This window comes from Leptonychotes weddellii, chromosome 9 (assembly GCF_054177405.1).
Source record: "Leptonychotes weddellii isolate Sample4059 chromosome 9, ASM5417740v2, whole genome shotgun sequence".
Taxonomy (NCBI): domain Eukaryota; kingdom Metazoa; phylum Chordata; class Mammalia; order Carnivora; family Phocidae; genus Leptonychotes; species Leptonychotes weddellii.
The window spans coordinates 125201754-125227286 of NC_138377.1; the positions used below are offsets into that span (position 1 = coordinate 125201754).

At 60.6% G+C, this 25533-nt stretch overlaps 1 protein-coding gene across 6 annotated transcripts in view; it reads right to left on the minus strand.

The window, feature by feature from the left end:
- ARNT2 (aryl hydrocarbon receptor nuclear translocator 2) overlaps window positions 1-25533 on the minus strand; it is a 132311-nt gene that overhangs the window by 13275 nt on the left and 93503 nt on the right. For all 6 annotated transcript variants that reach the window (XM_081831792.1, XM_081831791.1, XM_081831788.1 and 3 more), the window contains 8 exons: window positions 25330-25464; window positions 23046-23120; window positions 17182-17333; window positions 8549-8621; window positions 7616-7739; window positions 4750-4849; window positions 1957-2095; window positions 1214-1379 (listed from right to left, as the gene is read on the minus strand). In XM_081831792.1, coding sequence (XP_081687918.1) covers window positions 1214-1379; window positions 1957-2095; window positions 4750-4849; window positions 7616-7739; window positions 8549-8621; window positions 17182-17333; window positions 23046-23120; window positions 25330-25464 — 964 coding nt within the window. The remainder of the gene's footprint in view (window positions 1-1213; window positions 1380-1956; window positions 2096-4749; window positions 4850-7615; window positions 7740-8548; window positions 8622-17181; window positions 17334-23045; window positions 23121-25329; window positions 25465-25533) is intronic.

Genomic DNA, 25533 nt, shown 5'->3' on the forward strand with positions numbered 1-25533 from the left:
CGCCTCCCCTGCCCTCTCCCCGTGTCCGAGCGCCTCCCCTGCCCTCTCCCTGTGTCCGAGCCTCTCCCCTGACCTCTCCCTGTGTCCGAGCCTCTCCCCTGCCCTTTCCCGGTGTCCCTGCGTCTCTCTGGCCTCAGCTGCACCGTGACCTCCTCTGGGCCGGGACCCCGTCTCCTCCCCTCTGTGAGCCCGGGCCTATACCTGCAGGCTTCCCGTCTGCAAAGGCCCGCCTTCAGGGTGAGGCGGGGGGACCTCTCCCCCACGGGCTGAGGAAGCCAAGGCAGAGACTGCAGGGGGCGAGGGCTCCCCTGGGAGCCAGTGGCTTCCAGCTTCCGGTGGTTTCTGAGTTGGGTGCCTGGCAGGCTGGAAAGCAAGAGGCCGGGGGCCCGTCCCTCGGGAAACAGGGCAGCACGCGGCTGAGCGCCCGCTCGGGGACAGTAAAACAGAGAGAGTTTAAGGCCAAACAGGAGAACCTGCTAGGAGTGAACGGGAGCTTCGCTGTATCCATGGGGAATGGCCGGTGAGAGGTCAGGAAGTGCTGTGTCCCCAGGCTGGGGGGGGCGGGGGGAGGCTGTGGGCAGTAGCATCCGTCCTGCAGAGAGACGCCCCATGAATCACACGAGGGGGTCCCGCTCTGAGAACATGGGCTCAGGACGCTGGAAGGGCCACGGCCCCTCAGCAAACCCTCCTTCTGGGAGGGGGAGCCCCGGCCCATTAAATCCACACAGAAGGAGCCAGCAAAGGCCCCTGGGACGGGCACCAGAAGGGGTGGCCACTTAACCCTTTATGGCCTGAGGTTTTGTTAACAAAGCTGGGACAGGTGCTCTGACACGGGATGGGGTCCCTCCTGGAATATTAGGAAGAAAGAACTTGACAGTGTCTCCTATTTACATGATGTATTTCTATAATTGGCCACCCGGTCGTTTGAAGCAAGATTATAGCGTTTCGGACGTGGGGCAGCTGAACGTCCTTGCCAAGGGCCATAAAGGGTTAAAACTGCATTCTGAGGAACATCATCTAGGGCCTTGAAAATGACACGTCACCCCACAAAGCCGAGACGCGCGCAGCCGGCTCTCAGCCCTGGAGGCACTGGGCAACCTCTAGGCTTTCTCCCAGGGCTCTGGGAGCTCGGGGCTCAGGCCCTCCAACTCAGCATGCTCAGGAAGCGTTTCTGCTGGCTTCCCGGGCATTCTTTCCCTCGGTCCCCACCTACCGAACCCTGGAGTCCTGTTGGCGAGACTGGAGTAGGCATTCCCGCTGGGCGACGAGGTAGCTGGGCTGGAGAGGGGGCTGTAGGAAGAGGGGTCTGCTGGGTAGGTGTGGCTCGTTCCAATCCCAAAGGGAGATGACTGAGTCTTGCTGGACTGGGAGGGGATTGGCTACAATTCGGACACAGTGAAGAGAAGGGAAGCGTCAGCAGCAGGCCCCTGCCCCCGGCCCCCGGCCCCAGTGGCTGACGGCGACTCCCCACGGCCCTCCTGCCCCGCTGGGCGCAAGCCTGGCATCAGGCCAGCACGTGTGGGCCCTGCGTCTCTGGGGCAGGTCTGGGTGATGGTCTGGGTCCTGCGGCTTCTGCTTATGGGGCCCTGGGCACTACAAACACGGAGAAGACCCCTGGGCCACCGGACACCCACGTCACAGTGACTAGCAGGGAGCTGCGCATGTCCCGGGGCTGGGGGTCCTCACGCACTCCCGGCTGCGGCAGACAGAGGTCCACAGGAATCCTCACGGAGTGTCTGTGGATCTGCCCCTTCCCCCGGCTTCCCAGGCCACCGCTGTGCGGGGCCAGGCTGCTGAAAAGACGGGGCTCCATGGTCTGGGTCCCTCTGGGGTGGGGTGGGGGGGCGTTGGTGCTCAGAGCGCTAACCTGTCTCGGAGCCAGGATCCAAAGAAAGCAGGTCCCGGGTGCTCTGACCCGCTTGGACCCGGGAACAGCTCCCTCACCAGAGCCCATACCTGTCCGGGAAAGGGCGGCCGGCTCCCTGTCCAGGCCACCTGACTCTGGTTCAGCTGCCGGGAGATTTGGGACATGTTCTGGCCTGTTGACGAGGACGACTGGATGTCATTCACGCCGGGCACGTGGACCACTGAAGAGCTAGAAGAGATGAAACCGCATCTGTCCCGAGGAGCCGCCTCGCCCACCACGCCAGCCCCTGGGCCACCTTCCCGTTCGCTCCGGCTGCTACCTCTGTCCGTCCATCTGTCTCTCCAGCACATGCCTGGACAAGAAGGCCCACGCATGGCAAGCCCCCCGGTGTCCCTCCTCTCCCCGGGGCTCCCTCTGTGTCACCTCTGTGGTCTGCCTCGTGGCCCCCCGCACCTCCCAGGGCCCCGCTCTCTCCTCCAGGCCGCCCACACCCCACCGCATGTCTGGCTCCCAGCAGACGACTCCGAGGGAGAAGCCCCTCAGCATAAAAATCAGCCTCGGTGTGGACCCATTCCTCTGTGCTCTGGTTAATTTGTCCCTGTGGGGTGCCTACAGGGCTTCGGATTCAGGATCCAGGCACGGGCTGCCAGGTGGTTGGCTTTGGACAGGAGAAAGAGCCTGTCAGGGGACGCCTGCCGGCGCGGGGGGCCTGGTCCAGCCACCCAGAGCACGCTGCGGGCTACCTGCCCCCTGCCCTCCCTGCGTCTTCGATGTCCTCCCTCCGGTCTGTACAGGGCACCTGCGGGGTGTGTCCCGGGTGCCCCAGTGCCGGGCCCCCACGTCTCTGACTGCTGTCTGTGCTCCCAGGCACGGGGCAGACACTGCGGATGACACAGTCCCACCCCACGTGCTCATTAAAGGTGGGAAGGTGGGGAGACTTCTGTTTGGCTTCAGGCCCTTTGTTCTGGGAGCAGCTGAGCGCAGGAGAGCGCTGCGTGCCCAGGAGGGAGCCGGGCGGGGTCGGGCTGATGGCAGAACATTGGCGCAGGTTTCGAGAAAGGCGGGTAGAGAAGAGTGGGTGGAGTTTTACTGCTTGTGTCACACGATTTTTTCTGTGCCTTCCGGTTCCCCGTAAGATAGAGAGGCTCCAGGAATGTCAGTACCTTCTTGTACGAGCCTTTCCAGAAGCGGACAGCATTCCCAGCTCCCTGCACGCAGCGTTCCTTCCCCTTCCTCCCTCCTGATGAACCGATGGCCTCGGAGGCCTTTACTGATCACCGTTCTCTGCGGGGGGGCCTCTCCCCACCCCCTCAGCCCTCCTGTTCTCCCAGGGCACTGGCGATGAGAGCTGGCCCCTGGGCCCCACTCCCCAGGCCCCCTGGACTAGAGACGCCCGCCTCCATGCACAAAGGCGGGGCAAGACCGCCGGGACCGCGGCCGGACTCAGGGTGAGGGCACAGTCAGGGACCTGCAGTAACACCACTCCCCTGCAGCTCAGGGCGACCTCTGACTGACATTCATCCCACACCCTTCCCACTCACACCAGCGCAGGCCCTTTCGATTCACAGGAAACCCGGCTCATTCCACAGGCTCGGGGCCTCCCAGGCCTCCCTCCCTCCCTCCTCCCACAGATGAGCAGTGAGCGAGCGCCTTCCCGACGCAGGCTCTGCGCAGGGGCCGGGTCCTCACACAGCCAGCTGGCCGCAAGCCAGTCCCTCCTTCTCCTTAACTGCCCTCTGACTTCGTTTCCACAACAGCCTCACCCCGGCTCAGCGTCTCGAGCTGGACCACGGGTCCTATGAACCACCAGCACCCTCCCTTTCCACACTGCCCCCTGAACTTTCTCCCAGACCCCATTTCCACAGGTCCCTCTTCCCCTCCGACCCCCTGGTGTGGTATTCGAGGCCTCTGCAGCCTCCTCCTGTTTTGCCCTGACTCTGAGCCTCTCCCATCTCTCCGGCCTCCCGGGCTTTGTTCAGCACGTTGCGGAGGAGGCCCCATCGCCTCATCAAGTGGCAAATTGACCTTTGCTCTGGGCTCAGCTCAGCAGTTGGCCAGGCCTTTCCAGGCCCTGCTACTGTCCCTACAGTCCCATCCTCACCTCCGGCCTCCACTCCCTCTCCGCTGCCCTTCGTCCGGGCTGAGGACCTATGAGCACATGCAGCAGGGCAGGGAGACTGGCAGTGAAGACGGCCCAGCAGCCGCTCCCCGGGGGCCACCACCTCACCCCACTGGTCCCAGACCAGAGGCCCGCGTGCCGGGAGCTGCAGAGCAGGCTGCGTCCAGTGAGACCCAGCTGCACTGGCCAGAGCCCCTCCAAGGTATCAGTCTGCTAAAGCGACCTGCCGTTTCTCCAGGAGGTCTGTCCGTGGACCGGTGTGAGAGCCAGCGAGGGCAGGGGCCTGGCCGGGCCCGCTCCCTGGGGTGGTCAGTCCCACCTGCCCAGTCCTGGTCCCCATCTGCACCTGGACGCTCCGCTTAGGCTCTGGCCACTGAGCCAGCCGCTGGGCTGTATGAGGAGCCCCGCCCACCTGGGCTTGGGTCTGGGACAGTTCTAGTGAGTCTGGGCGTCTGGTGGGTGCACGTGAGGACCCCGTACCCTCCCGCGGGCCGCCAGTCTCCTCCCTGGCCGTTCCTCCCAGTCTCTGCTCCTCCTTCCCCAACGGGCAAGCAACATGTCCAGTAGCAACGCACCGAGGGCTCAGAGGGCAGAACCAGAGCCACCAGCCTCCCAGCCCAGCCCAGAGCCTGCAGGACGGCAGCCACCAACTGGTGTTGGCACAATTTGCCGCACACGGAGCCGAGCTCTGAGGCCCGGGGCTTCCCAGGTGAGGGGCATCCTCCCGCCCCCTTTGCCCCCTGGCCCCCTGGCCGGCACGTACCTGAAGGCCTTCCCCGAGTGTCCGGGGGGGAACGGGCTTCCCTGGGAGTAGATCTGCTGCGTTCCTGCCGCAGACGCTGAGCTCATCATCTTCTTCTCCGCTAGGAAGAGCACAGCGCGGGTCACATTCAAGGGCGTCCCGTCCTCCAGACCGTGGGGCAGGCAGCCGGGGAGCGGCGCTGGGCGTCCCACAGCAGGACCACACATCCCGGCCACCTGTCCACGTGCACCTGCCCCGCCCTGGCCTCCGCGCGCTCCGTCTCCCGGGGCCTTCTCCGCACCGGAGGGCACCGGGCTGTCCTCCAGCACCGAGGCAGTGGTTGGAGGACCGGCTCTGGTGCTCGGAGCCCAGCTCCGCCCTACGGTAGGGGGGGTGGCCTTGGACATGTTGGTTATAGAGCCCCTCACTTCCCTACGATCTCAAAACTCCTACACCTATTGCTCCCACAACCTGACACCCCACCCACAGCAAGATACCGGAATAAAGGACGTCAAAGTTAGTTACGTGGCAATAATTTTGTGCCTAGACAGACCCCCTCGCCTGTACCCATCTCTGGCTTGTGGGGGGGATCCCCACTGGGTGGACATGAGCAGTGACTGATGGACACTCAGGCTCTGGGGCTTGGGGCCGAGGGGACAGGCTTCAGCGGCCATGTGCCGAATCTCCCACACGTGCAAACCACGTCTATGACGTTTTGATACACTGAAGCCCTGAGCAGTTTTCCTGGTCCATTTCCTTGGCTGCAATGACAGGGCACCCGGTGGAAAATCCTAGAGGATGGAAGGGGCTTGGACCCTTGAGTGTGCATTCCTGACACAGTCCTCAGGCCTGGGTCTTGCAGATAAAGATGCAGCTCAAAGTTTCAGGAGAAAGGCGCCCGAGGGACTTCTCGTGACTATTTGCTTAAGGCAAGCTCTTTTTTTCCCATGTATTTTGGTTTTTTGGTAGTCTGGGTAAATGAGGAGCACATTTTTTTTCCTAACTGCTCCAAGACATTTGTAGGGCACAAAATTACATATATAAAGATTTTTGATTTTATTATTCAATCTTCTATATCTTTTTTCATTTTATGACTTTGATCTACTCTACTTGTTGGAGATGAAGAAATGCATTTTGAGATCTCCCGCAGCAACTTGGCTTTATCAGGATTTTCCTGTATTTTTAACTATTCTTTCCCATGTTCCAGTGCTCATGACACACACACCTTCACGTTAGGCCACATCTCTTATCTGCGTAAAACAGCCCTCTTGGCTCACAGCGCTCGGCGACTGTGTGTCCCTTCCGGGGTCTGCAGGCACCAGGCCACCCACCCCTCCAGGCTCCACGGTTTCACAGCGTGCTGTTTGGGGGACAGCATATTCTGGAAGCATGTGATTCAGGAGCTACCACCCAGGAGCCCTTGAACACCAACTGATTCTACCACTCATGACATTCATACTTTCTTACTATTTCACTTGTTCTTCTGAGTATTTTGCAATTTGCTAAAAATGTCCTTGTCTTTTCTTGGAAGTGAGACTTCCTTCCTTCTTTTTCTCTTCCCTCCTTTCAAGAGTGGTTATTTTTAAACACACTGGAAACTGTGCTTCTCTAGAAACGTCAGAGGAAAAAAACCATACACGCCGATGAGAAATTTCTGTTTATGACCCCTAACCCAAGATGCATCCGGACCTTTGCCGAACTGATTTGGTTCTGGCTTGTCTGTGTCTTTTGTATCTTCCAGCCGTTTGTACCTCCATTCTCGTGTTCTTCCTTCACACTCCTGCTTTCTCAACCCGTCCCTTCCACTCCCGTGTTCTGTGTTTTGATGCATCCCCCAAACGAGCCCAGTCCCTGGCAGGCCACGCTCTCGGGAGGTCTGGGAGCACCCTCCTGCGGCTTCCCGTGTGTGAGCGCAGCCTCGGTGGTGGACAGGGGTGCGCTCTGCCATTTTCCTTGTCTGTCAATTCTCCCCCTATTTGCTCATCCTTACGGGAAGGCGTCTACCCCTGTCATGTTACAACATCACGTGGATTTCCTAGAAATGCTGCGGGGTCTGGTCCAATACCTCAGGCTTCTCTGAGGGGAAGAGAAGTCTTTTAGACATGCTACCGTTTGCTCTCTTCCCTGCCAAGTCCAGAGCCACTGACGAAGGTGTCTGGGGGCCAACAGGTCACCGCGCCACACGGCTCGGCAGGCACGGCCCTCGTGGGAGACCTCGATGCCACTCTCCTCGCTTCCTTAGCGGCTGGCCCGAGGCCCAGTGGGAATGACGGCCGTGTCTGCACCACCTGGGCAGATGTCAGGAGGGCTGAGATTTGCTCTTCCATCTGCCCCAGCTCCTCAGTCCTGCAGACGAGCATCTCCACGCTGCCTTTGGGCGGGTCAGCTGCCTTCTCCCCTCAACGGATCCCAACCACACTGCACCTTGCAGACATTCCTTGACCACCAGAGAAGGGAATCCTTCTGCTGAATTTTGGAATGATACAGACCTTTCCAGGTTGTGTATTTTGCTAATCTTAGTGGTAATCTGGCTGGAAAGGGCAGTTGCCCACACGGGCTTCACAGGACAATGCGACAACGCACCATTTTCTCTGGCAACAGCACGAATGTGGGCAGGCCACCCGATGACCGCGACTGAGCAAATGCTGGGCATCCACGCGCCATTCCCTCCCAACCCTTGAATGTAGAAGGCGTGGGGGCCCCAGGGAGCAGGCGAGCGAGAGGCGAGGCTCCACCGGCACTCCTGTACCAGGTGCTCTTGTATGCTGAAAGCCCACCCCGCGGGGGCCTCTCCCTCGGGGGGGTGGGGGGGGCTGTCCCCCGATGGCCCGGCCACAGCACCCTGCCCCCCACGCCCTCCAAGCCACGGCAGCGTCGGGAAACTTACATGCACTGATCCCCGCAAACATCTCGGTGAACCGGGGGTCCCTTTCCTGGGAGAAGATGGTGTCTGCCTTTTCCACGGACTTCCCGGCTTCATGAACGCCGGCCGGCAGGTTGGGGACGGGAACCTGTTTGCACATTAAAACACAACCGCATCCCATGCGTGAGACACAGAACACGCGCTTCCGGCCTCGCCTTCGTCCGGCGCCCTCCCTCCCATGCCACTGACGTTTCGGACTGGAAGGTTTTACAGGTGGGGGGTGGCGGGGAGCTTTTCTGTCGACGGAGGCCAAGGACAGTCGGGGTGGGGCTGTGAGCTGGAGGTCACAGAAAGGACCACGGAGTCACACCGACGACTTCTAGAAAGTTAATGATCAGCGTACTCTAAAAACCAGGAGACGTGAACATACAGTCTAACGTAGGAGACAGACACCTTGAGGTTTCCCTAGACGGCCAGCTCCCAGATGCAGCAAGAGCAGGAAAGGCAGAGGGAGGAGGAGGGGGCTAGGGAGAAGGGGCAAGGGAGGGAGTTAGCGCAGGCAGCGCGGGGACACAGGGCAGGACCGGGGTGGGGGCAGAGAGGGACCGGGCCAAAGGCAGGACAGATGGCTGGGAAGCCGAGGGCTGACAGGGTCCGGAGCTGCCTCCATCGGCTTCCGAGTGTGCCAGGGTTAGGGCTCAGAGTCGGGAAGCTACGGTTAGCCCCCCGACACTCTCCGTCCTGGCCACAGCCTGCCACCAGGCTTCCCGGGTCCGGCAGCCCTCGCGGCCCAGCTCTGCAAAAGGCTCACAGGGGCCCCAGGGGAGCGAAGTCTCTGCACTGAGGGGCTGGACAGAGCACTAGGACCTGCTGGGCTGGGCTGGGGGCAGGGGGGTCAAGCTAAGGGTGGACTGCAGTCCCCAGTGCCAACCAGGAAAGACTGTTCCAGAAGCTCACCTGTGATAAGTCGTAGGAGGACAGCCCATCCCGTTGGTGCACTTCCAGCTCGGCCTGCTGCTGCTGGAGCTGCCTGAGGGACAGGAAACCGGCAGAGTCACCCAGAGCCGACGTGGAGCTGCAGGGCTGGACCGGAACCTGCCCCGAGCCGAAAGCGGCAGCGGGAGACCCCGATGGACCTCCAAACCAGTCTCGGTGTTTGTTTTATTTTATGATTATTTTTTAACATCCCAAATCAAGACTCCAAGTTCTGTACGTCAGGCTGCCAACAGTTAGGAAATAAATTGTGGTTTACGATGTCATTTTATGCAGGTAAAAAAAAAAAAAAAAGTTAAGGCCAAATTCAGACGGACCCAGAAGGCTTCAGTGAGTGCCGACCAGTAGGTTGGACGGGGCCTGCGGGACCTCATCCAGCCCTCACTCGGGACCCCCACAGCGTTACTTTATGCCCCCGTGAACGGTTCAGAGAGGCTGCCCAGGTGCCTGCCCACCAGTGGTCACGACCTCACGGGGCCAGGACCTGACCTGACGCCTCTGACCCCTGCTTGGCGCTCTGCACGCTCCCACGCTGCTCCTGGGACAGGAAAAGCCTCCTTACGGGGAATGGCTGCTTTATGCTTTAGAATATGGAAACCGAGTTACTTCCAAGGGACAGCGAACCCTACAGCTCAGAGCCTAAAAATGGGGCGGGATGACAGCATCGTGCTCAACTCTAAATACCAACAAGAATGAGAGGCGAACAACGATCAGCAAATAATTGACCAAAATACACACACCCCATGCCCAGGAGTCAGTGGGGAGGACACGAACAAGCCGCTCAAGCATAAATACACACACGTATAACATACAGAATACGGATACTCACGTAACCAGCAAGTAGGGAAACATTTTCACCATTCAAAGAGTCAAAGCAAGTGCAAATGAGAACAGACTTGAAGAACAATTCTTCACAACCAAGTCGGTAAAACTACGTTTACAGGGTGGCTTGGTGTGTGCACACAGCCTTCCCGGCGGTCCCCGTTAGGTCCTGTGGACACGTCCACGCCCTCCAGGAGTCGCCCGCTGCTGGGCTGTGCAGGGGACTTACTCAGCGGCCAGAGACGAGAGCGGGCTATGCAGAGTAGGCGGGAAGAGGGGACGACTGTGTGAACGTGTCCATCGATTCACTGGGTGCACACTCCCCGCGGTCCCACAGCGGCCACCGCGAGGACCATCTGCAGACACTGAAGGTGTGGTCAGAGCGTGTGGAAAAGTTCAGGACAAAACGCTCTGCGCACCGTGACTATGGCCACGAACAGTGCATGGCTTTGGGACGCAGAACAACATCTCTTCCGTGTTCGCATTAACTGGCCGTGTTTCGAAGCCAGGACAATCTCGGTGGGTCCCTTGTGAATATCTCCGAGGTGCAGGTTGTCTCCCCCACGCCTGCCCGTGCTCTGAGCCTGGAGACAGCAGGAGCCCTCGGAGGGGAGGGGGGCCGGAGGCACCAGGGGCAGGAGGGGGGCAGGTGCAGAGAACTAAAGTCTGCTGGGGAGCCCAGAAGTCACTGCGGGTAGGGCAGGTGTGGGGGCGAGCCGGCCCAGTCAGAGAAGCGTCCCCCAGAGGGGCCCCTGTGAGCGCGTCTCCGCCTCTGGATACCTGCAGCCCGGATCAGCAGACCCCGGGGCCGCGGGAGGACCTGGGGGGCACCACGCGGGAGAAGGCCATGTGGTCCGGCCAAGGGGGAGCTGCCGACTGCAGAAGGCCAGCAGGAAGGACACCTGCACCCTCTGTGTACTAGCCCCCGGCCCCTGCTAGGGGTGTGCATTCACATCAGCTCTCGCTGGGCTCACAAAACCCTCCAAGGGGGTATTTCTGAACTCCCTTTACAACAGAGCGCACTGAGACCCAGAGATGCCAGGGGTCTGCAGAGAAGTGATGATGCTCTGCAGAGGGTTTGGTGCAGTGGCTATTGCTCACAGCGCGGAGGAAGCCCTGGGCTAGCCACCGTGGGAGCCAGTGACGAGACCCGGTGGGAGGGGCGGCCGGCCAGGAGCCTAGCCTCAGCGGCAGATGCAGCCCCTGCTACCTTGGGGTGGGGGGCCCTCAAACTCTTACCCGCTGCCCCCAGCCAGTCCCTCCACTGGCCAGACAGCTGGAAGCCTGAGAACAAGGGAGCACACGCCGTCCTGTCCACAAAGGTTAACGTTGGCTCTCGGACATTCAAAGGCCCCCCGGCTGGCAGGGGGTGTAGACTAGAGCACCTGGGCCGTCTAGGCCCCGGTGCAGGCTGTCTGGGTAACTGACCACTTCCGCTCCCCAGAGCAGAGCAAGTGTAGGTGATCGGATCCACAGCCCCCAACCCGAGACCGTGACCGCACGGGTCAGTGGTCCGTCTGCTTCCCTCCTCTGCTGGGGAGCTCGCGGCTTCCCAAGGCAGCCCGCTCCATCAGTAGACAGACGCAATCATGGAAAGTCTGCGGCCAAACAGCCCAAATCTACCTTCCTACCACTCCCGTTTTGAGTTCTGATCCTGCTTCCCCAGAAACACAAAATAAGCTGAATTCTGTCCCTGAACTCCTCCCCCAGCAGCCAGAGAGACAGACAGTCTGGACACCGTTCACCCCCCGCCACACCCTTCACGTTGGCCCCTGGCGTGCGTCCCCCCCAGGGAAGACCTCTTAGAAGAGAACCCCGCTGGGGGACCGCTGACCAGCGTGTTTAGGTCTAAGCCTGGACGGGCCGTCTGTCCTGGGCAGTGTACTGAAACATCTACACCAGGCTCTGTGCTGGACCCCAGGGGAGAGGATGAGGCATCCAGACCCACGCGGTCGGGGCCTCACGGCACGGACCGTGTCTGGGAGGACAGTAGGCAAGAAGCATGGTGTGATGCATTCAGAGCCAGGCTGCAGGGAGAACACACAGCTTGTCTCCCGATCTGGGTGGGAGAGCCCGGGGGAAAGGTGAGCCAGAAGACATGGACGGCCCCCCAGGCAGTCAGCACCTGCACCCGCAACACCAGGAAACAGGAGCACTAAAAAGAAATTTTTAAATTGCAATTTCAAAAAATTTAAAAAGAATATAATGATCTGTAGAAAAACCATAACTTTCCATATTTCCTATTCTCACTTTACAGTTTTGGTATTTTGTTTACACCTCGAGGGCCCCACCATCGCTTGCTCCCGGGGCCCCTGAAACCTGAGTGCAGAGCTCGGGGTGGGACCCTGCCTGCACCATCCTACCTCTGCAGCCTTCCCGCTTCATAGACACAGAAAGCGAGGCTCAGAATCCCAAAGACGTGCCCGGGATGGCGCATGCGGGATTCAGACCCTTCTGTGTGCTACAGACCCTGCACTCGGTCCCACGATGTAACAAGGACCATTGCCCACATCTCCCATTCCAGAGCAGTCGACCCGACCACACAGTGTGGTGGACCACCGGGCGGGAGAGCAAACCTGTGCTTTGGGGTTTTTGTGGGATCGGAGCAGTGAATGCCCTTCTCTTCCTTCCAAAACTTTCCCAGAGCCCAAGTTTCAGCCCAGCACTGCTTGTCCAGGGAATACCAGCCGCTCCCGCCTGTGGTCCAGCCTGGGTCCGGCCAGAACACAGACCGTCAGGGAGCGGGTAAGACCCCCGCGTGGGGCTGTGCGCCGGGCGCCCCAGTGTGGGCCTGCGTTGCAGGGAGGAAGGGCCCACGCTTCTGCTGGGTGTGAGAGTGTCAGTAAGGGCCAAAGGCATCCGGGTGCGAGCATGCTTCTGTCCCCTTCTGGGCCCGAGGAAGCTCCTTCCAGGGGAATGTAGGAAACAGGGTCTCCGGCGTGGCCGCAGATCCCCCGGGGCCTGACCGCACTCCCTCTGTGGTCCGGACACGGCGACCCCATCCTGCAGACTTTGGTCTCCGCGCCCACAGCTGCGCACCCATGGGAGAAGTGCTGACTCGCAGGCCGCCCGTCCTGGGAAGAGGCCTGAGGAGCTTTCTTGGACATTTCACAGCAATGGAATAAAAATAAACCTCGGCGTGCTTGCAAATTCCTGAGGGGGGAAACGTGGCTGCTCCCAACTCTGACCAACAGCCCGTGTGCAGGCCAGGGCCCGGATGCAGCAAAGCGCCGCCTGCCCCCCAGTCCCCTGGGGACGAGCGCGGATGACCCGACACGAGATGCGTCAGGCCCGGGCTTCCTGTCTGCGCAGCCTCCCTGCACTGGGGACGGCAGGAGGCAGGCGGATGCCGTCAACGCTGCCGGGCGCCCTGCGGACACGGGTCTTACTCAGCCTGAGCGTGTGTGTGACCGGCCACGAGGGGGGCACTTGGAGGCAGCAGAGATCGTGCCTCCGGGAGAACCGGGATCCGGCGACCAGGCACCTGGGGCTCCCCAAGCTCGGCCGACCAGAGTGAAGTTTATAATGCCCCCCCGCTGACCGAGGGCGGTCTGCACGCCCATCGGGAGGATTCCGGATGCCCGTCCGGGGCTCTGCAGTTGACTCCAGGGGGCAGGGGTGGGGTGGCTCCTGGGGCCACGTGGGCAGCTCGGTGGGGCCGGATGGAAGGCGGGGGGCTGGCCGGGAAGAGGATGGAGGATCCCCTGAGATAGGGTGGGGTCTCAGCAGGGCGCTGGGTAAGACGCAGGGAAGGAGGAGATGGGCGCAGACTCCCAGACAGATGCTGTGGGACCCTGGTCTGCAGCAGGTGCCTGGGACGGCAGGACGCGGGACAAGTCCCAGGCTGGGGCTCCATGACCGGAGGCATCGCCCACCGCCCCCACCCCGCGCCCCACACCCTAAGCTCTGCAGGGATGAGGAAGGTCACCTGGCCCTCACGGCCCACTCCCAGACTCCCGGCCCCTGCAGCCCCTCGGGCTCTCACTGAGCACGTGGGGACGGACGGCTGGCTCCGAGCCAGGGTGCCGGCAGGGCCGGGCATGGTGGAGGCCTGACGAAGCGCACGCGCTCCACAGCACAGAACAGCCGTGGTCGTGGAGACCTACGGTGGCTTTGGACAGTGCCGTCAGGACACGCCAAGGGACAGCGTCAGATCCCTCCCGGGAGGGGCCGGGACGGGGAGCGCTCAGCCGCTAGCTCACCTGCGCACAGATACGCGGACAGCTCGTGCTCAAAGCGGCCCACGCCGTGTCTCCACAGGACCGAGCCGGCCCCGAGCCCGGACATGGCACAGACAACGGTCGTGCAGCAAGATCCGAGCGTGCTTTCTGCGCTGCCTCCCGCTTCCCCGCGCCGACGTCACGCGAGCAAGCGCACGGTGACGGAGGCCTTCCTCTCCGAAGCTTTGCACACATGCTAACCAACTCACGCTCCGTTTCTCTGGAAATTTCTTTGGACGCTCCTGACTGACGGCAGCTCGGCTCGCCACTCCTGCCCCAGCGCAGAGCACGTAAGGACCTTCCCGTAGCGCGTCTGCCGCGCACCTGCAGCGGGCCGGAGGGCTCGCATCCTGGCCGTCACTGCCCTCTGCTGCCCGCAGCCCACATCTCCCGCCACCTCCACCGGGGGACGTGCCGCCGGCGGGCCTCTGAGGGGCCGTTCTCATCCCCTCTGACCCCACAGAGCTGCCGGGAGCAACCGTCCTGAGACACAAGCGGGGACACGCCCATTCGCTCGGGGCTGCCCGCCTCAGAGGAAGAAAGCAAAGCCCCTGCGGTGAGCGCCCTTGGGAGGAGGGTCCCTCCTGTCCTTCCGGGCGTCGGACCAGCACTAGCTGCCAGGAGGCTGTCTCGGAGGCCGTGGGCGGACGTGTTCATTCTCTGCCTCCTGCGTCCTCACAGCATGCATCTGTCCGTCCCTCTGCCTCCTTGTGCTCCCCGGGGACACGGCCCCTCCCTGGCGGCGGGCGCCCTGCCTGTCCTGGAACCTGCCACAGGCCCGTGTCCTCCCGCAGCGCTCGGTGGGCACCTGCTGCATTGAGTCTCGACAACAGCACCCAACTCGCTTGAGTGACGCGTGTACTAACACGGGAGTGAGTGAGGAACGGTGGAAAGTAGAACAAAGCCAAAAACCCAGGAAGGGAGCTTCAGCCCGCTCTCTGACCCGAGTCTAGAGGACGCTGCCAGGTGCCCACCGGGAGCGGGTCTGAACCACGCAGGGGTGGCCTGGACGTGGTGCAGAACCGATTGAGGGACGGGCCAGCCCCGGGTCTGACAGCAGGTTGCAGGCTGTCCCCACGACACCCCGAGACTCCTCTCATTGCCTGGAGAGGCAGTCCTCGGCCCCTGCAAGCCGGGCAGCACGGCCCCGGCCGTGTGCAGGTCAGGTGTGGGAGGGGGGCGCGAGGCAGCAGGGCGGACCGGCAAGGGGGGCTGCATCAAAGACATGACGGCTCTCACTGATCCCAGCCAGTATGTGGGCATCAGAAGGTTCTAGAACAGCGTCCAGGGCCCTGAATGCCTGACAGGCTTGCCCGTCTGCATGACTCCCAGCGATGCCGGCCGGTGTGGCCGCAGGGGGACCAGGACAGGAGGCCCAAGCTGCAGCGTGAGCCGACGCTGAGCAAACCAAGATGGCATGCTGTCCTCCCCCGGGGCTCCCACTGCCCGTCCGGCTGCCCCCCCGGGCCGCGAGCGCATGATCAGCCTCGCAGACCCGGGGTGGGGGAGACGGGCCTGGGACTGCGGTTGCCTCCCCGCTCCCCGAGTGAGGAGCCTCCTCCTGCCCAGGCCGGCGGAAGCCGGGGGAGTAACTGAGTTTACCACGTAGCCGCAAGACCGTCTCAGACACGGGGGAGAATAAAGCCGTGCTCTTTCTGCACGCCTGGGTCTCTGACTCCTATGCGCTCCTGCTCTTCCTACAACCAGGAACGTCATGGCTGGAAGGTGGAACTAGAAGAGCCGGAGTGCTGGGCAGGCCAAGGGAGAAGAAGCAGAGGGAAAGGAGGTGGTCACGCAGTTTGGGGCGATGACCAGTGATGATGGGCTGCCCAGTCCCTACAGCTGCTGGGAAAGCACGTTAGCGGAGTTGGGGGCCAAGGCCAGGCTGTGAGGGGTGACGAGGAGACGGACGGCGGGCGGGCCCCGACAGAGGGCTGCCAGAGAAAGCTCCGGAGGGCCAGGGAGACCGGGGTCTTCCCCGTTCAGGAAGCCGGTGACTATGCCAGGGTCTCGGGAGGGGCCCGCGGCAGGGCCTGGACAAGGAGCGTGGCCCTCGGGAAACGGAGGATGAGCTGGGAGGGCCCGGTCAGCCCCGGGGACGCTCAGTCCCACCAACAGGAGGCAGGACGATCCGCCTGGAGCTTGAGGAAGCAAGCGGGGTGGTGCTCCTCCGGAGCCCACAGCAGGTGGCGGGCAGCCTGCAAGGGGCAGACTGGGACACGGTGGCCGGGGGGACGCTGCGCACCCACACAGTCTCTGTCAGCTGCGCAGGCCCCACCGCCAGCGCCGGCTCCGGGCCCGCCGTCCCCCAACGCTGCTTCACACGCACCGTTTACGCGCAGAACCTGAGGCACAAGGTTGTTCTCCCCACTTCACCAACGAGGCAACTCAACCCTGGGCAACACAGTGACTCGTTCAGTGGGGGCCAGCATCAAAACCCAGGTCAGCCGCCCCGAGCGGCCTCGCGTGAGTGGACCGGACGGTCCAGCTCTGTGCCTTGTGGGCCAGGAGCAGGGCTGAGGCTGAGACACAGGGTGGGACTGCCCAGAAAGGAGGCGACCGCGGGGAGCCCCGGGGGCATGCCCCAATCTGGGGAGCTGGGAGACACGGGGGGCCAGGGCCCCGAGCAAGCCGGCAGCTCACTGCCTGGGGTGCCATGGCCGGGGCAGCTGTCAGACAGGAGGGGAGGCGGCAGGGGTGACGCCCACTCAGAGCTGGGCCCGGGAGATGCCGGACGGCGGTACCACCGACCAGCGCGGGTACAGGGGACGGCTCCGCGGGGCCCCCGACACCGGCCCCCCCACACGCTTGGGCATCACTTTGCCTGTGCTCCCACTGGTTCTCTGGCCTTGCATTTCCTCGAGAATAAATCCAGGGAGGAGGCGTGACATGCCTGTCGCTGGGAGCCTGAGCCCAATCCCCACAGCACAGGTGTCATCACCCCTTGGCCCAGATGGGGCAGTGAGCGCCGACAAATAACACAACACACAACTCAAGGTCACGGGAAGCGGGGGTCAAGCCCAGAGCTAGGGCCACGTGCTAACACGCGTGGACACAGGGTGAAGCCGTGGTGACTCTGGGACCGCAGGGCCTGCAGCAGGGGAACCGCGTGTCCCCGCAGTGCCACCCCCAGCCCCGGCCCCAGGCCCCGGACCTGCCGCAGCCCCAGTCTCACTCCCCGGCCCTGCTTCAGAAGGGCCAAGAAATCAGGCCCTAGCCGCCAGCATGCCGGGCAGCCGCAGGGCACCCGGCTCACCCCTGCTGGGCTCTGCGTGCTGGGGGCACAGCGAGGCCCGGGGAGCAGGACACCTGCATGGAGGCAGGGGGTGGGGGCATTCCCTCGGCCTGGGGGTTCTTACAGGAGGGAGGGGGGACGGGAGCAGGGCGGGGGGGCGGGGAAGCAGCGATGCGGCCCCCAGCCCCCCTCACCCCCTCACCCCGGGGGCCTGCTCCTCCCGCCCCGCAGGGACCGCCAGCCGGAGCCCACGGGGAGAAAGGGCTCCAGCCCAGGACTCAGGAGAGGCACCCAGACCTGGCAGCGGGGGAAGCACGTACTTGACGTTGGTGTTGGTGCAGATGACGTACTCAATCTCGTCCGAGTAGGGGTTCTGGAACGTGAAGCTGCTGGTGCGGATCAGCATCCACTCGCGGTTCTTGGTGCGCAACCGATACATGACTGATAGCACCTGGCCCTTCAGCTTTACCACCTGAGGAGACAGTCGCACGAGGAAGGGGGTCAGCGGGAGGCGGGAGAGGCACCGGGCGGCTCAGGGCGGGGCACGCGGCAGAGACGGCGAGGGAGCGCGGCTGGGCTGGGGGGCTCCTCCCTCCTCAGAGCAGGCCCCGCACTCTGTCCGCCCTCTAGAACGTTTTATGGCGGGACCCCTCAGCTTTTTCTTTTTTTTTTTTGTTATTTTTTTTTTATTATTTATTTGACAGAGACAGAGACAGAGACAGCGAGAGCAGGAACACAAGCAGGGGGAGCGGGAGAGAGAGAAGCAGGCCTCCCGCCGAGCAGGGAGCCCGATGTGGGACTCGATCCCAGGACCCTGGGACCATGACCTGAGCCGAAGGCAGACGCTTAAGGACTGAGCCACCCAGGCGCCCCCAGAAGTAGTTTTATACTCTCAACTCCTATATTCTGAATATTCCCAATGTTATGTCATAAAATTACCTGAATTCTAGTGAATAACATTATACAATTTTAGAAAATTACTTTTGAATGAGTAGCATTCCTGTTTTGAACACTATAAGCAATATGGAGCAGAGTTATGATCTTTGTTATTCACCTTTGAATCAAAATATCCCAGAATATTTTTTTAAAGATTTTACTTATTTGTGAGAGAGAGAGCGAGAGAGCACAAGCAGGGGGAGGGCAGGCAGAGGGAGAAGCCGGCTCCCTGTTGAGCAGGGAGCCCGATGTGGGACTCGATCCCAGGACCCTGGGATCATGACCTGAGCCGAAGGCAGTCGCTCAGCGACTGAGCCACCCAGGCGCCCCGCCCCTCAGCTTTTTCAAATGGGGTCATGTCGCTCTATACGCCCAGTGCTTCCCTGTCTGGCTGGGCTGCTGGGTCCTGGGTGACTAGTTACAGTCCAGCGCTGGATTTGTTCTTTACACCTCACGCTAAAATATCCTTAACCCCCGTTTACCACTGTTAATTGGATCAAGCACTCTCTGGGAGGAGGTGTAAGGAAAGAATAAATCCGTATGCGTCATCTGTGTGTGCAAGCATCTGCTGTCCCGTTCACGCCACAGCATGGTTTCCGAACGACTTCCCGATGTACATCCTCACGGGGGCTTGGTGAAGGTGGGTTTTACCATTTATACAGGATTAATACCGAGTCTTAGAGAGAAATGAAACAAGCTGCCCGAGATCAGACAGCTCTGCTGGAAAAGCTGAGAAGGAACCAACGTCTTACTTCCGAACCACAACTGTGTTTTGCCTGCTCTTGTGCTCCCTGTGGACACACACAATCCGTGCACAGGCAGACGCGGAGCCGTGGGCGTGCACACACTGGTGCAGAAGGCACACTCGGCCAGCAGCTCTCGTGGCTGCAGCGGAAACAGGAGAGGCTAAGAATGGCCGGTGGGTGGGCCTAGGCTTGGGTGAGAATACGCCCCCGGGACAAAACAAGACAGATGGGGCTGTCCTCTCCACAGGCCTGTGTACCCCAGATCCTGGGGCTGATCAGGACAGAGAAGGCTCTGGGCCCAGGGCAGCCGGCTGTCTTGACCATGAGCCCAGAGTATGATCAGAGATAAGAACACGGACCTGGCCCCAGGGTCAGGGAGGGCCCGGTCCCTCCTCCTTAACTCCCTCACTTGTAGTTTATTTCTGGCTGGACGTCTGTGGACAGCCTGGGGACAGGGATGGGGAGGGACCTCTTGGTCACCTGAGTCCTATCTCCCCCCCCGCCCCACCGCCAGCCCCAAGCTTGGCACGGAGCAGGCACCTGGAGCACATTTTCTGAAGTTCCTCGACGGGTCCGTCGTCCCATGAGCTGGGCTGATGCAGCCTGGGCGCCCACCCTCTTTCTGCACCACCCCTGGGGAACCAGATGGAATGAAACCTGAGGCGGTTGGACTCCCTGGTGGGAGAGCCTGAGTGATAAAGAAGCCGGACCACGCCCAGGAGGACGTACGCACTGGGTGAGGCAAGGCCAGGAGGCTCGGGCTGTGGCCTGTTGGCAGGTGTGCGGTCCCAGCAAGGAAGCTTGCTCTTTCCCCACAGGGCCAGGGGTCAAGGCGACGTGCCCGAGGTCGGCATTCTGAAGGTCCCGTGGGAGGCTCTGTGGCAGCCCCGCACCCTCCCCAGGGCCCGGGGCCCGGCTAAGTGTGCGACACAAGTCACCTCGTGTGGGCCTCCCGACAACATTGTGTGCATCTGGAATGTGGGCCCCAAAGGAGTTAAATATGCCACCGAGGCCTCCCGCTAAGCCGTGCCCGAGGCAGGACGGGGTCCTGAATCTCCTGACCCCACGGCCCACTGTCTCCATGAACTCCTTCGGCCGAGGAGGAAGAGAGAGCAGGCCGAGTCCCCGCCCAGAACCACACAATCAAGAGGCAGGGGGCCACCAGGACGCCATGGGGTCCAGAGAGGGCTCCTGAGGGAGGCGGGGCTAGGAACTCCCTGGAAGGCGGGTAGGTGGGTACATCGTTGGCGAGTGAAGCTCCCTGGCAGGAAGCATGTGCTCTGTGTGTGGGAACCTGGGCCGTGGTGGAGGCCAGAGGCACGGGTGGGGCAGGGCCGCACCAGGGTCCCTCCATCCTGCCCAACTCAGGTGTCAGGAGACCACCCAGGCCGGCCTGCCCCTTGCTTCGTGAACACGGCTCCATGGCGGAAGGCACGCAAGAGGAGAGCAGAGGGGGCAGTGGGACCCTGCTCCGGGCCTGGGTCTCGCTGGGTCCCACTCTTCCCTGGCTGCCGGGTAAACGGTAAGCCGGCGAGGGTCCAAGAGCGGAGCCAAGAGCAGACTCGGGTTTCCTGGCCCCTGCGCGGGCACAGGCCACCCCACCAAACCCAAATTCCTCAGGAACCTGATGGCACTCTAAGGGTCTCATGTCCGGGCCCCTCAGATGCTTTGGTTTAAATCCAGAGAGTTCCAAGGCTGACTCTGAGCTGACACAGCCCCCTCTGCGCTTCTGCAAAAATAAACCACTTCCCTTTATCAACATTCGTCCCCCAGTGGCTGGGGCCCAAAGAACACATGTGAGGGGCCAAGGCCGGCGCTCCAGGATGTCCCCGTGGCCGCATGGCCCCGGCCCGCTGAGTTCTGTGACCGTGGGGCCACGGGCTCTCAGGAGCAGCTCTGGTTTCATCTCCCGCCTGCCGTGAGGTGGCCGCACCCAGGGCGAGAGGTCCATGAGCTGGTGCCACTCAGGGTCTGGGCTTACATTCCTCCTGTTTCTGTCCCAAACCACCCAGCTTCCAACGGCGTCAGCAGGGTAAAGCCTTGGCGTGCTGTCCGACGGAGAGGCCTGTGTGAGTGGTGACAGGGGAATGTGCTGGAAGGGGGCACCTCCAGCCCTCACTCTGTTACCGTCCTGCTGGGGAACTCGGGGCAGGCGACCGGAACTCTCTGCGTCCCGGCGTCCACCGTGAAGAGTGGGGCGGACAACGGACGGTGTGGGCTGAGGATTACCTGAGGCCGTGTGGGACCAGGGGTCTGGCTGGTCACTAACCGTGTAGGGAGGCCCACTGCTGCTACAGCTTCATTTCTACAGATCCAGAAAAGGGAAGCTGACCCAGGCCAACATCTAGAATAATCTCCACGTATTTGGCAAAGGTGAGGCATGAAAGATACACTCTGGCCATGCTCAACCATGCTCAGCTCACGTCCTTCCAGAATGGAAGTCACCGTCCATTTAGACCACTTGATTAAGAGCCGCTCACCCACGAGCAAGCTCCTCACTCGGTGGTCAGCATGATGGTGGAAGCACAGACATGCCACCTGCCCACAGGGAGCTGATGTCTCAGTGGAGGAGGGGGAACTCAGCGGACAAACAAAACAATCACAAACTGCAACAGTCGTTGTGCAGGAAAAACAAGAGGCTGAGAAGGAGGGTGGGGGGCCTTCTTGACTGGCGTGGCTGTGGACAGCATCTCCGAGGTGACAGGAATTAAAACCTAATCAAGAAGATGTCGGTCCTGGGAAGAGTGACGGGACTGCATTCTAGTCCGGAGAGAACATGTGCAAAGGCCCTGAGGTGGGAAACAGCATGATGTGTTCAAGGCACCAGAAGACCCATGAGACCAGGTGCCGTGAACGAGTGCGGCTAAGACACGTGGGGTCATCCTGGGCTTGCAGCCGAGGTACGGAGCTTGGATCGGATTCCAGGGGCTCTGGGAAGCCACTGGCACGTTCAAGCTAAGACGTGGCCAAGCCAAACTCATGTCTCCCGACTGGCGGGGAGCGGGCAAGAGTTAAGCAGGGAGCCTGGCAAGGACCCTGCCACACTGCTGGGAGTGAGAGCAGGTGGCCCGGCCGGGGTCGGCAGAAGGAGCAGAGGGAGAAGAGGCCGGCTGCACACGGCTTCAGGGGGTAGCGGACGTGAGGGCCGCACGTGGGCAGCGAGACCAGAGCAGGAGGGCTGACTGTAGCTCGGCTCCGGGCCTGTGCAAGTGGGGGGCACTGGGGGGCCAGAGACGGTCTATGCTGTGCCCCCCGGGTAAAGTCGTCGAGGGAGACGCTACAGGGAGAACGGGAGAGAAGGCAGGCAAGGACCGAGCCCGAGGGCGCAGGGCTTGGAGAGGCGGAGCGGGGGGCTCAGAGAGCCACCCCGACGTGGGGCGGGAACGGAGCAGTGGGTGTCCGGGGAACAGGCCGTCAAGGGGTCATCCAAAACACTGTAAGCTCAAGGTCAAGGGCCTGTTCCGTCAGATGAACGAGAGACTATCATCCCCTCCTAGAACGGACCTCAAAGGCCCTCGTCCTGCAACACTGTCTGGTCCTCTCTTTCCTGGGGCTTCGACGAGCTCCCGAGGCCTCGGAGGAGGAACCTGTCGTCTGCCAGGAGGGGACAGGCCCTCAGACCCCTGGTTCTCCCCGCACCTGTCGTCTGCCAGGAGGGTCTTAGGCCCTCCCCTCTCTCTCCCGTGACATGATGGTGACGATGCCCCCTGCCCAGGACAAGCACGCAGTGTGCACACAGGTGTCCGCAGCCGAGCACGACACAACAGGTACTCAGCACCGGGCAGCTCATGGGGGTGACGGGGGAGACGCTTAGTGATGCAGCGGCGGGCGGCCTCCCTTCCAGGCTCCCCTTTGCTGTCTCCGCCCAGAGCGCCACCAGGCCCACACCGGTCCCCTCAGGCGGCCCCTCCGCACCCCACCCCCCACCTCCTCCACAGCCACGCTGTGCCCCTTGTTCCAAGGGTTTCCCACACTTGCTCTCCACGTGTCCGCGCTACCAAAACTTTCAAAAACACTGCTCTGCTTGCGGTCCTCAGAGAAGCCCTCCCGTAAACGACGCGGGGAGAACTTCAACTCCTCCGTGTGGCCTCAGCAGTCTCTACCGTGGGCCCCCTCCTCCCTGCCCGGCGGTAAGTGTCACTCCAGCCCAAGGGGCTACGCGTAACTCCCTAATACGCCACGTCATTCTGCATCTCCGGGTGCCGGCCATCAGTCTGGAATGTTCTGTCTTGGGGGCAGGCGCATCCCAGGCCAACGGTCCCCTCCCCTGGGAGACTTCCCGCCTCGTCCCCGCACCATTAACGTCTCCATCGCCTGCCCTTCGTCCAGACACAGGCGCGGCTTCCTGATGGGTCTGCCCTCCCCACGCGACTGGGAGCCCCTCGCCGCGGGGTCCCTGCCTGACGCCTCGGGTGGCCCTATGCAGCCTGCCTGGCGCACCCTGCCGGCCCGCTGCCCGGGGCCCCGGTTCTACGTCAGCCGTCGATGGGCGTTGGCGGTACCTGCTGAAAGCTCTCACGCAGGTGGCTCTGATCCTCGGAGTGGCAGAATTCCAAAATGTCCTTTCCTAGAAGATCCTGAAGAAAGAGACAAGCTGTGAGAACCCGCGATGCCGCTTCCCATTATGGATGCATCGCTGTCGGACAGCAGTGGTCCGGTACCCCTTCACCCCGCGTCCCTTAGCTCCCCATCCTCGGGGGCGAGCGGCCGCAGGATGTCCCCTGGGCCGATGACGGAGCCGGCTTCTGGACCCTGCCTGCGCTCCTACCCATTCTCGTCCCCTGGGGCTCTGGGTCACTTCAGAGCGCAATTCTATTTTGCTTGCCGCTGAGAGGCACACTGTAATGAACGTACTTCAATAAACATAAAAAGAAAGCAAACGATAGCACGAGGACAGACGTGCCTGCCGATGAAAACTGGAATTGCTGAAACGCAGAAATGGAAGCTGTCTGGTGGCTGGATAGACGCTGGGACTGATCGGTAACCGTACCGACCTTCACCTCTCTATTTCTTACTCAAAACACCTAGCACGAGCCCCGGACAAAAACCAACCAGGATCAGAGACACCGTCACAAGGAAGAGCCATACGTGTGACAGGAATGGGGTCCCGTTGGATGTGGCTTAGGCAGCAAAGGATCGAATTGAATTCATGGATCGGAACCCAAACCGGCAATGGCCTCCGCAGGAGCTGACATGGACAGCAGGAGGGCGGTCTCATCTGTGTGCCAAGAAGCATCTCGATGCTCATGGAAGGTGCGGGTGGGTAAATGGATCTGGAAATACTCTGCCAGCCAAGGTTATGGTGACTTTGGAAACTAATTTTCCCCCTCCCTCCTTCCAAGAATCTCAAGTTTGCATGAATCTAGAGATACAGAATTATACGAATGGTTCCAATATTTCAATTTGGACTGTTTCTAGGTCTTCTTCTTCTTTTAAGTTTATTTATTTAAATAGTCCCTACCCCAACATGGGGCTCGAACTCACCACCCCGAGATCAAGAGCCGTGTGCTCTTCTGAGCCGGCTGGGCACCCCTGGACTGTGTCCTAGTTCTAAAATAATACATGTACTTGAAATACCCACATCAACGTATCCCAGATTTTGTTCCTCAGAACAGAGATCTTTTCCTTCCTTCCTTATTTTAAATGCTTTTTATTTTGGAAGAAATTTGAATCTATGGGAAAGCTGAAAGGATCATGTGATAAACACCTGAATATCCTTTACCTAGACTGTCACATCTGCATTTTTCCTTCTTTCGTATGTATGTAAATATAAATAAATGAAAACTATGAAAGTATATATAAATGAAATCTCTTCGTATCTACACACACACATTGAAAGAGCTCTTGTTGAATCATCTGGAAGTAGCAGACAGTAGGACACCTGTCTCCGATGTGTGTATCTCAAAAAAATGACATCCTCCAAAACCCAAACATTTCCATATTACACCTAAAAAAACACATTAACATTCCCTTGATTATCCCCCAAATGTCTTTTCTGGCTACCTGTCTTCAGCTCCAGGACCCAACGAAGGCTCTCACACTGCATACTGTGGTTTTTCTCTCTTTTGCTTATTATTATTTCTTTAAAGATTTTATTTATTTATTTGACAGAGAGAGAGAGAGAGCACAAGCAGGGGGAGCGGCAGAGGGAGAAGCAGTCCCATGTGGGACTCAATCTCAGGACCCCGGGATCATGACCTGAGCCGAAGGCAGATGCTTAACCAACAGAGCCACCCAGGTGCCCCTCTCTTTGGTTTATTTTAATCTAGATTAATTTCTCCTGCCTTTTAGTGTTTCTTATGATGCTGACTTTTTAAAAAAAGATCTGGAACAAAGACCTGAAAATATGCCCCTGTAGACGCAGGTTTCAAATACATTTGAGAACAAGGGATTAGGCGAAATTAAGTGAACATCTTTTCTCAAGACGTTTCAGAGTCTATCGCATTAATATTGTTTTTTTAAGTTTGCAAGAAGGAGGCGTCCTGTCTGGTGTTCATCTAAGTTAACTGATCCGAGAGCCCCGTTCTCACCGAGCGTTTAAGTCTGACTTGTGTGCAACCGGCAGACAGACAGGAGGGCTAGGGCCAAAACTAAGAGTTACTGTTAAGCAGGGCAGCTGAACCCAATGTTTGCTTTGGCAGGACATGACTCTCTCCGGGCAGGAATCTGGATTTTTATGCCATGTCCCCTACACCATCATTCTGCTGGATCTCGAACAATTGAGAGAAGTGCGTTTTAAGGAAAGTTAAATTTCTAGCCAACTGCCATGAGCTCAGAACCACCTACCTGGGGCTGGTAGCCGATCACGCTGATGCATCTCGGGTCCACGAACGTGATGATCCCATCAGAGTTATGCCGGGATAAGAACTCCGTGGGCACCGACATCCCGCTCATGTCCATACACACGGGAGAGCTGGTCACCTGGAAAGGGGACATCCACACTGAGGTGGTTCTGCCTGTAGAGAGTCGCACACCCGGCCTCATGAGCCC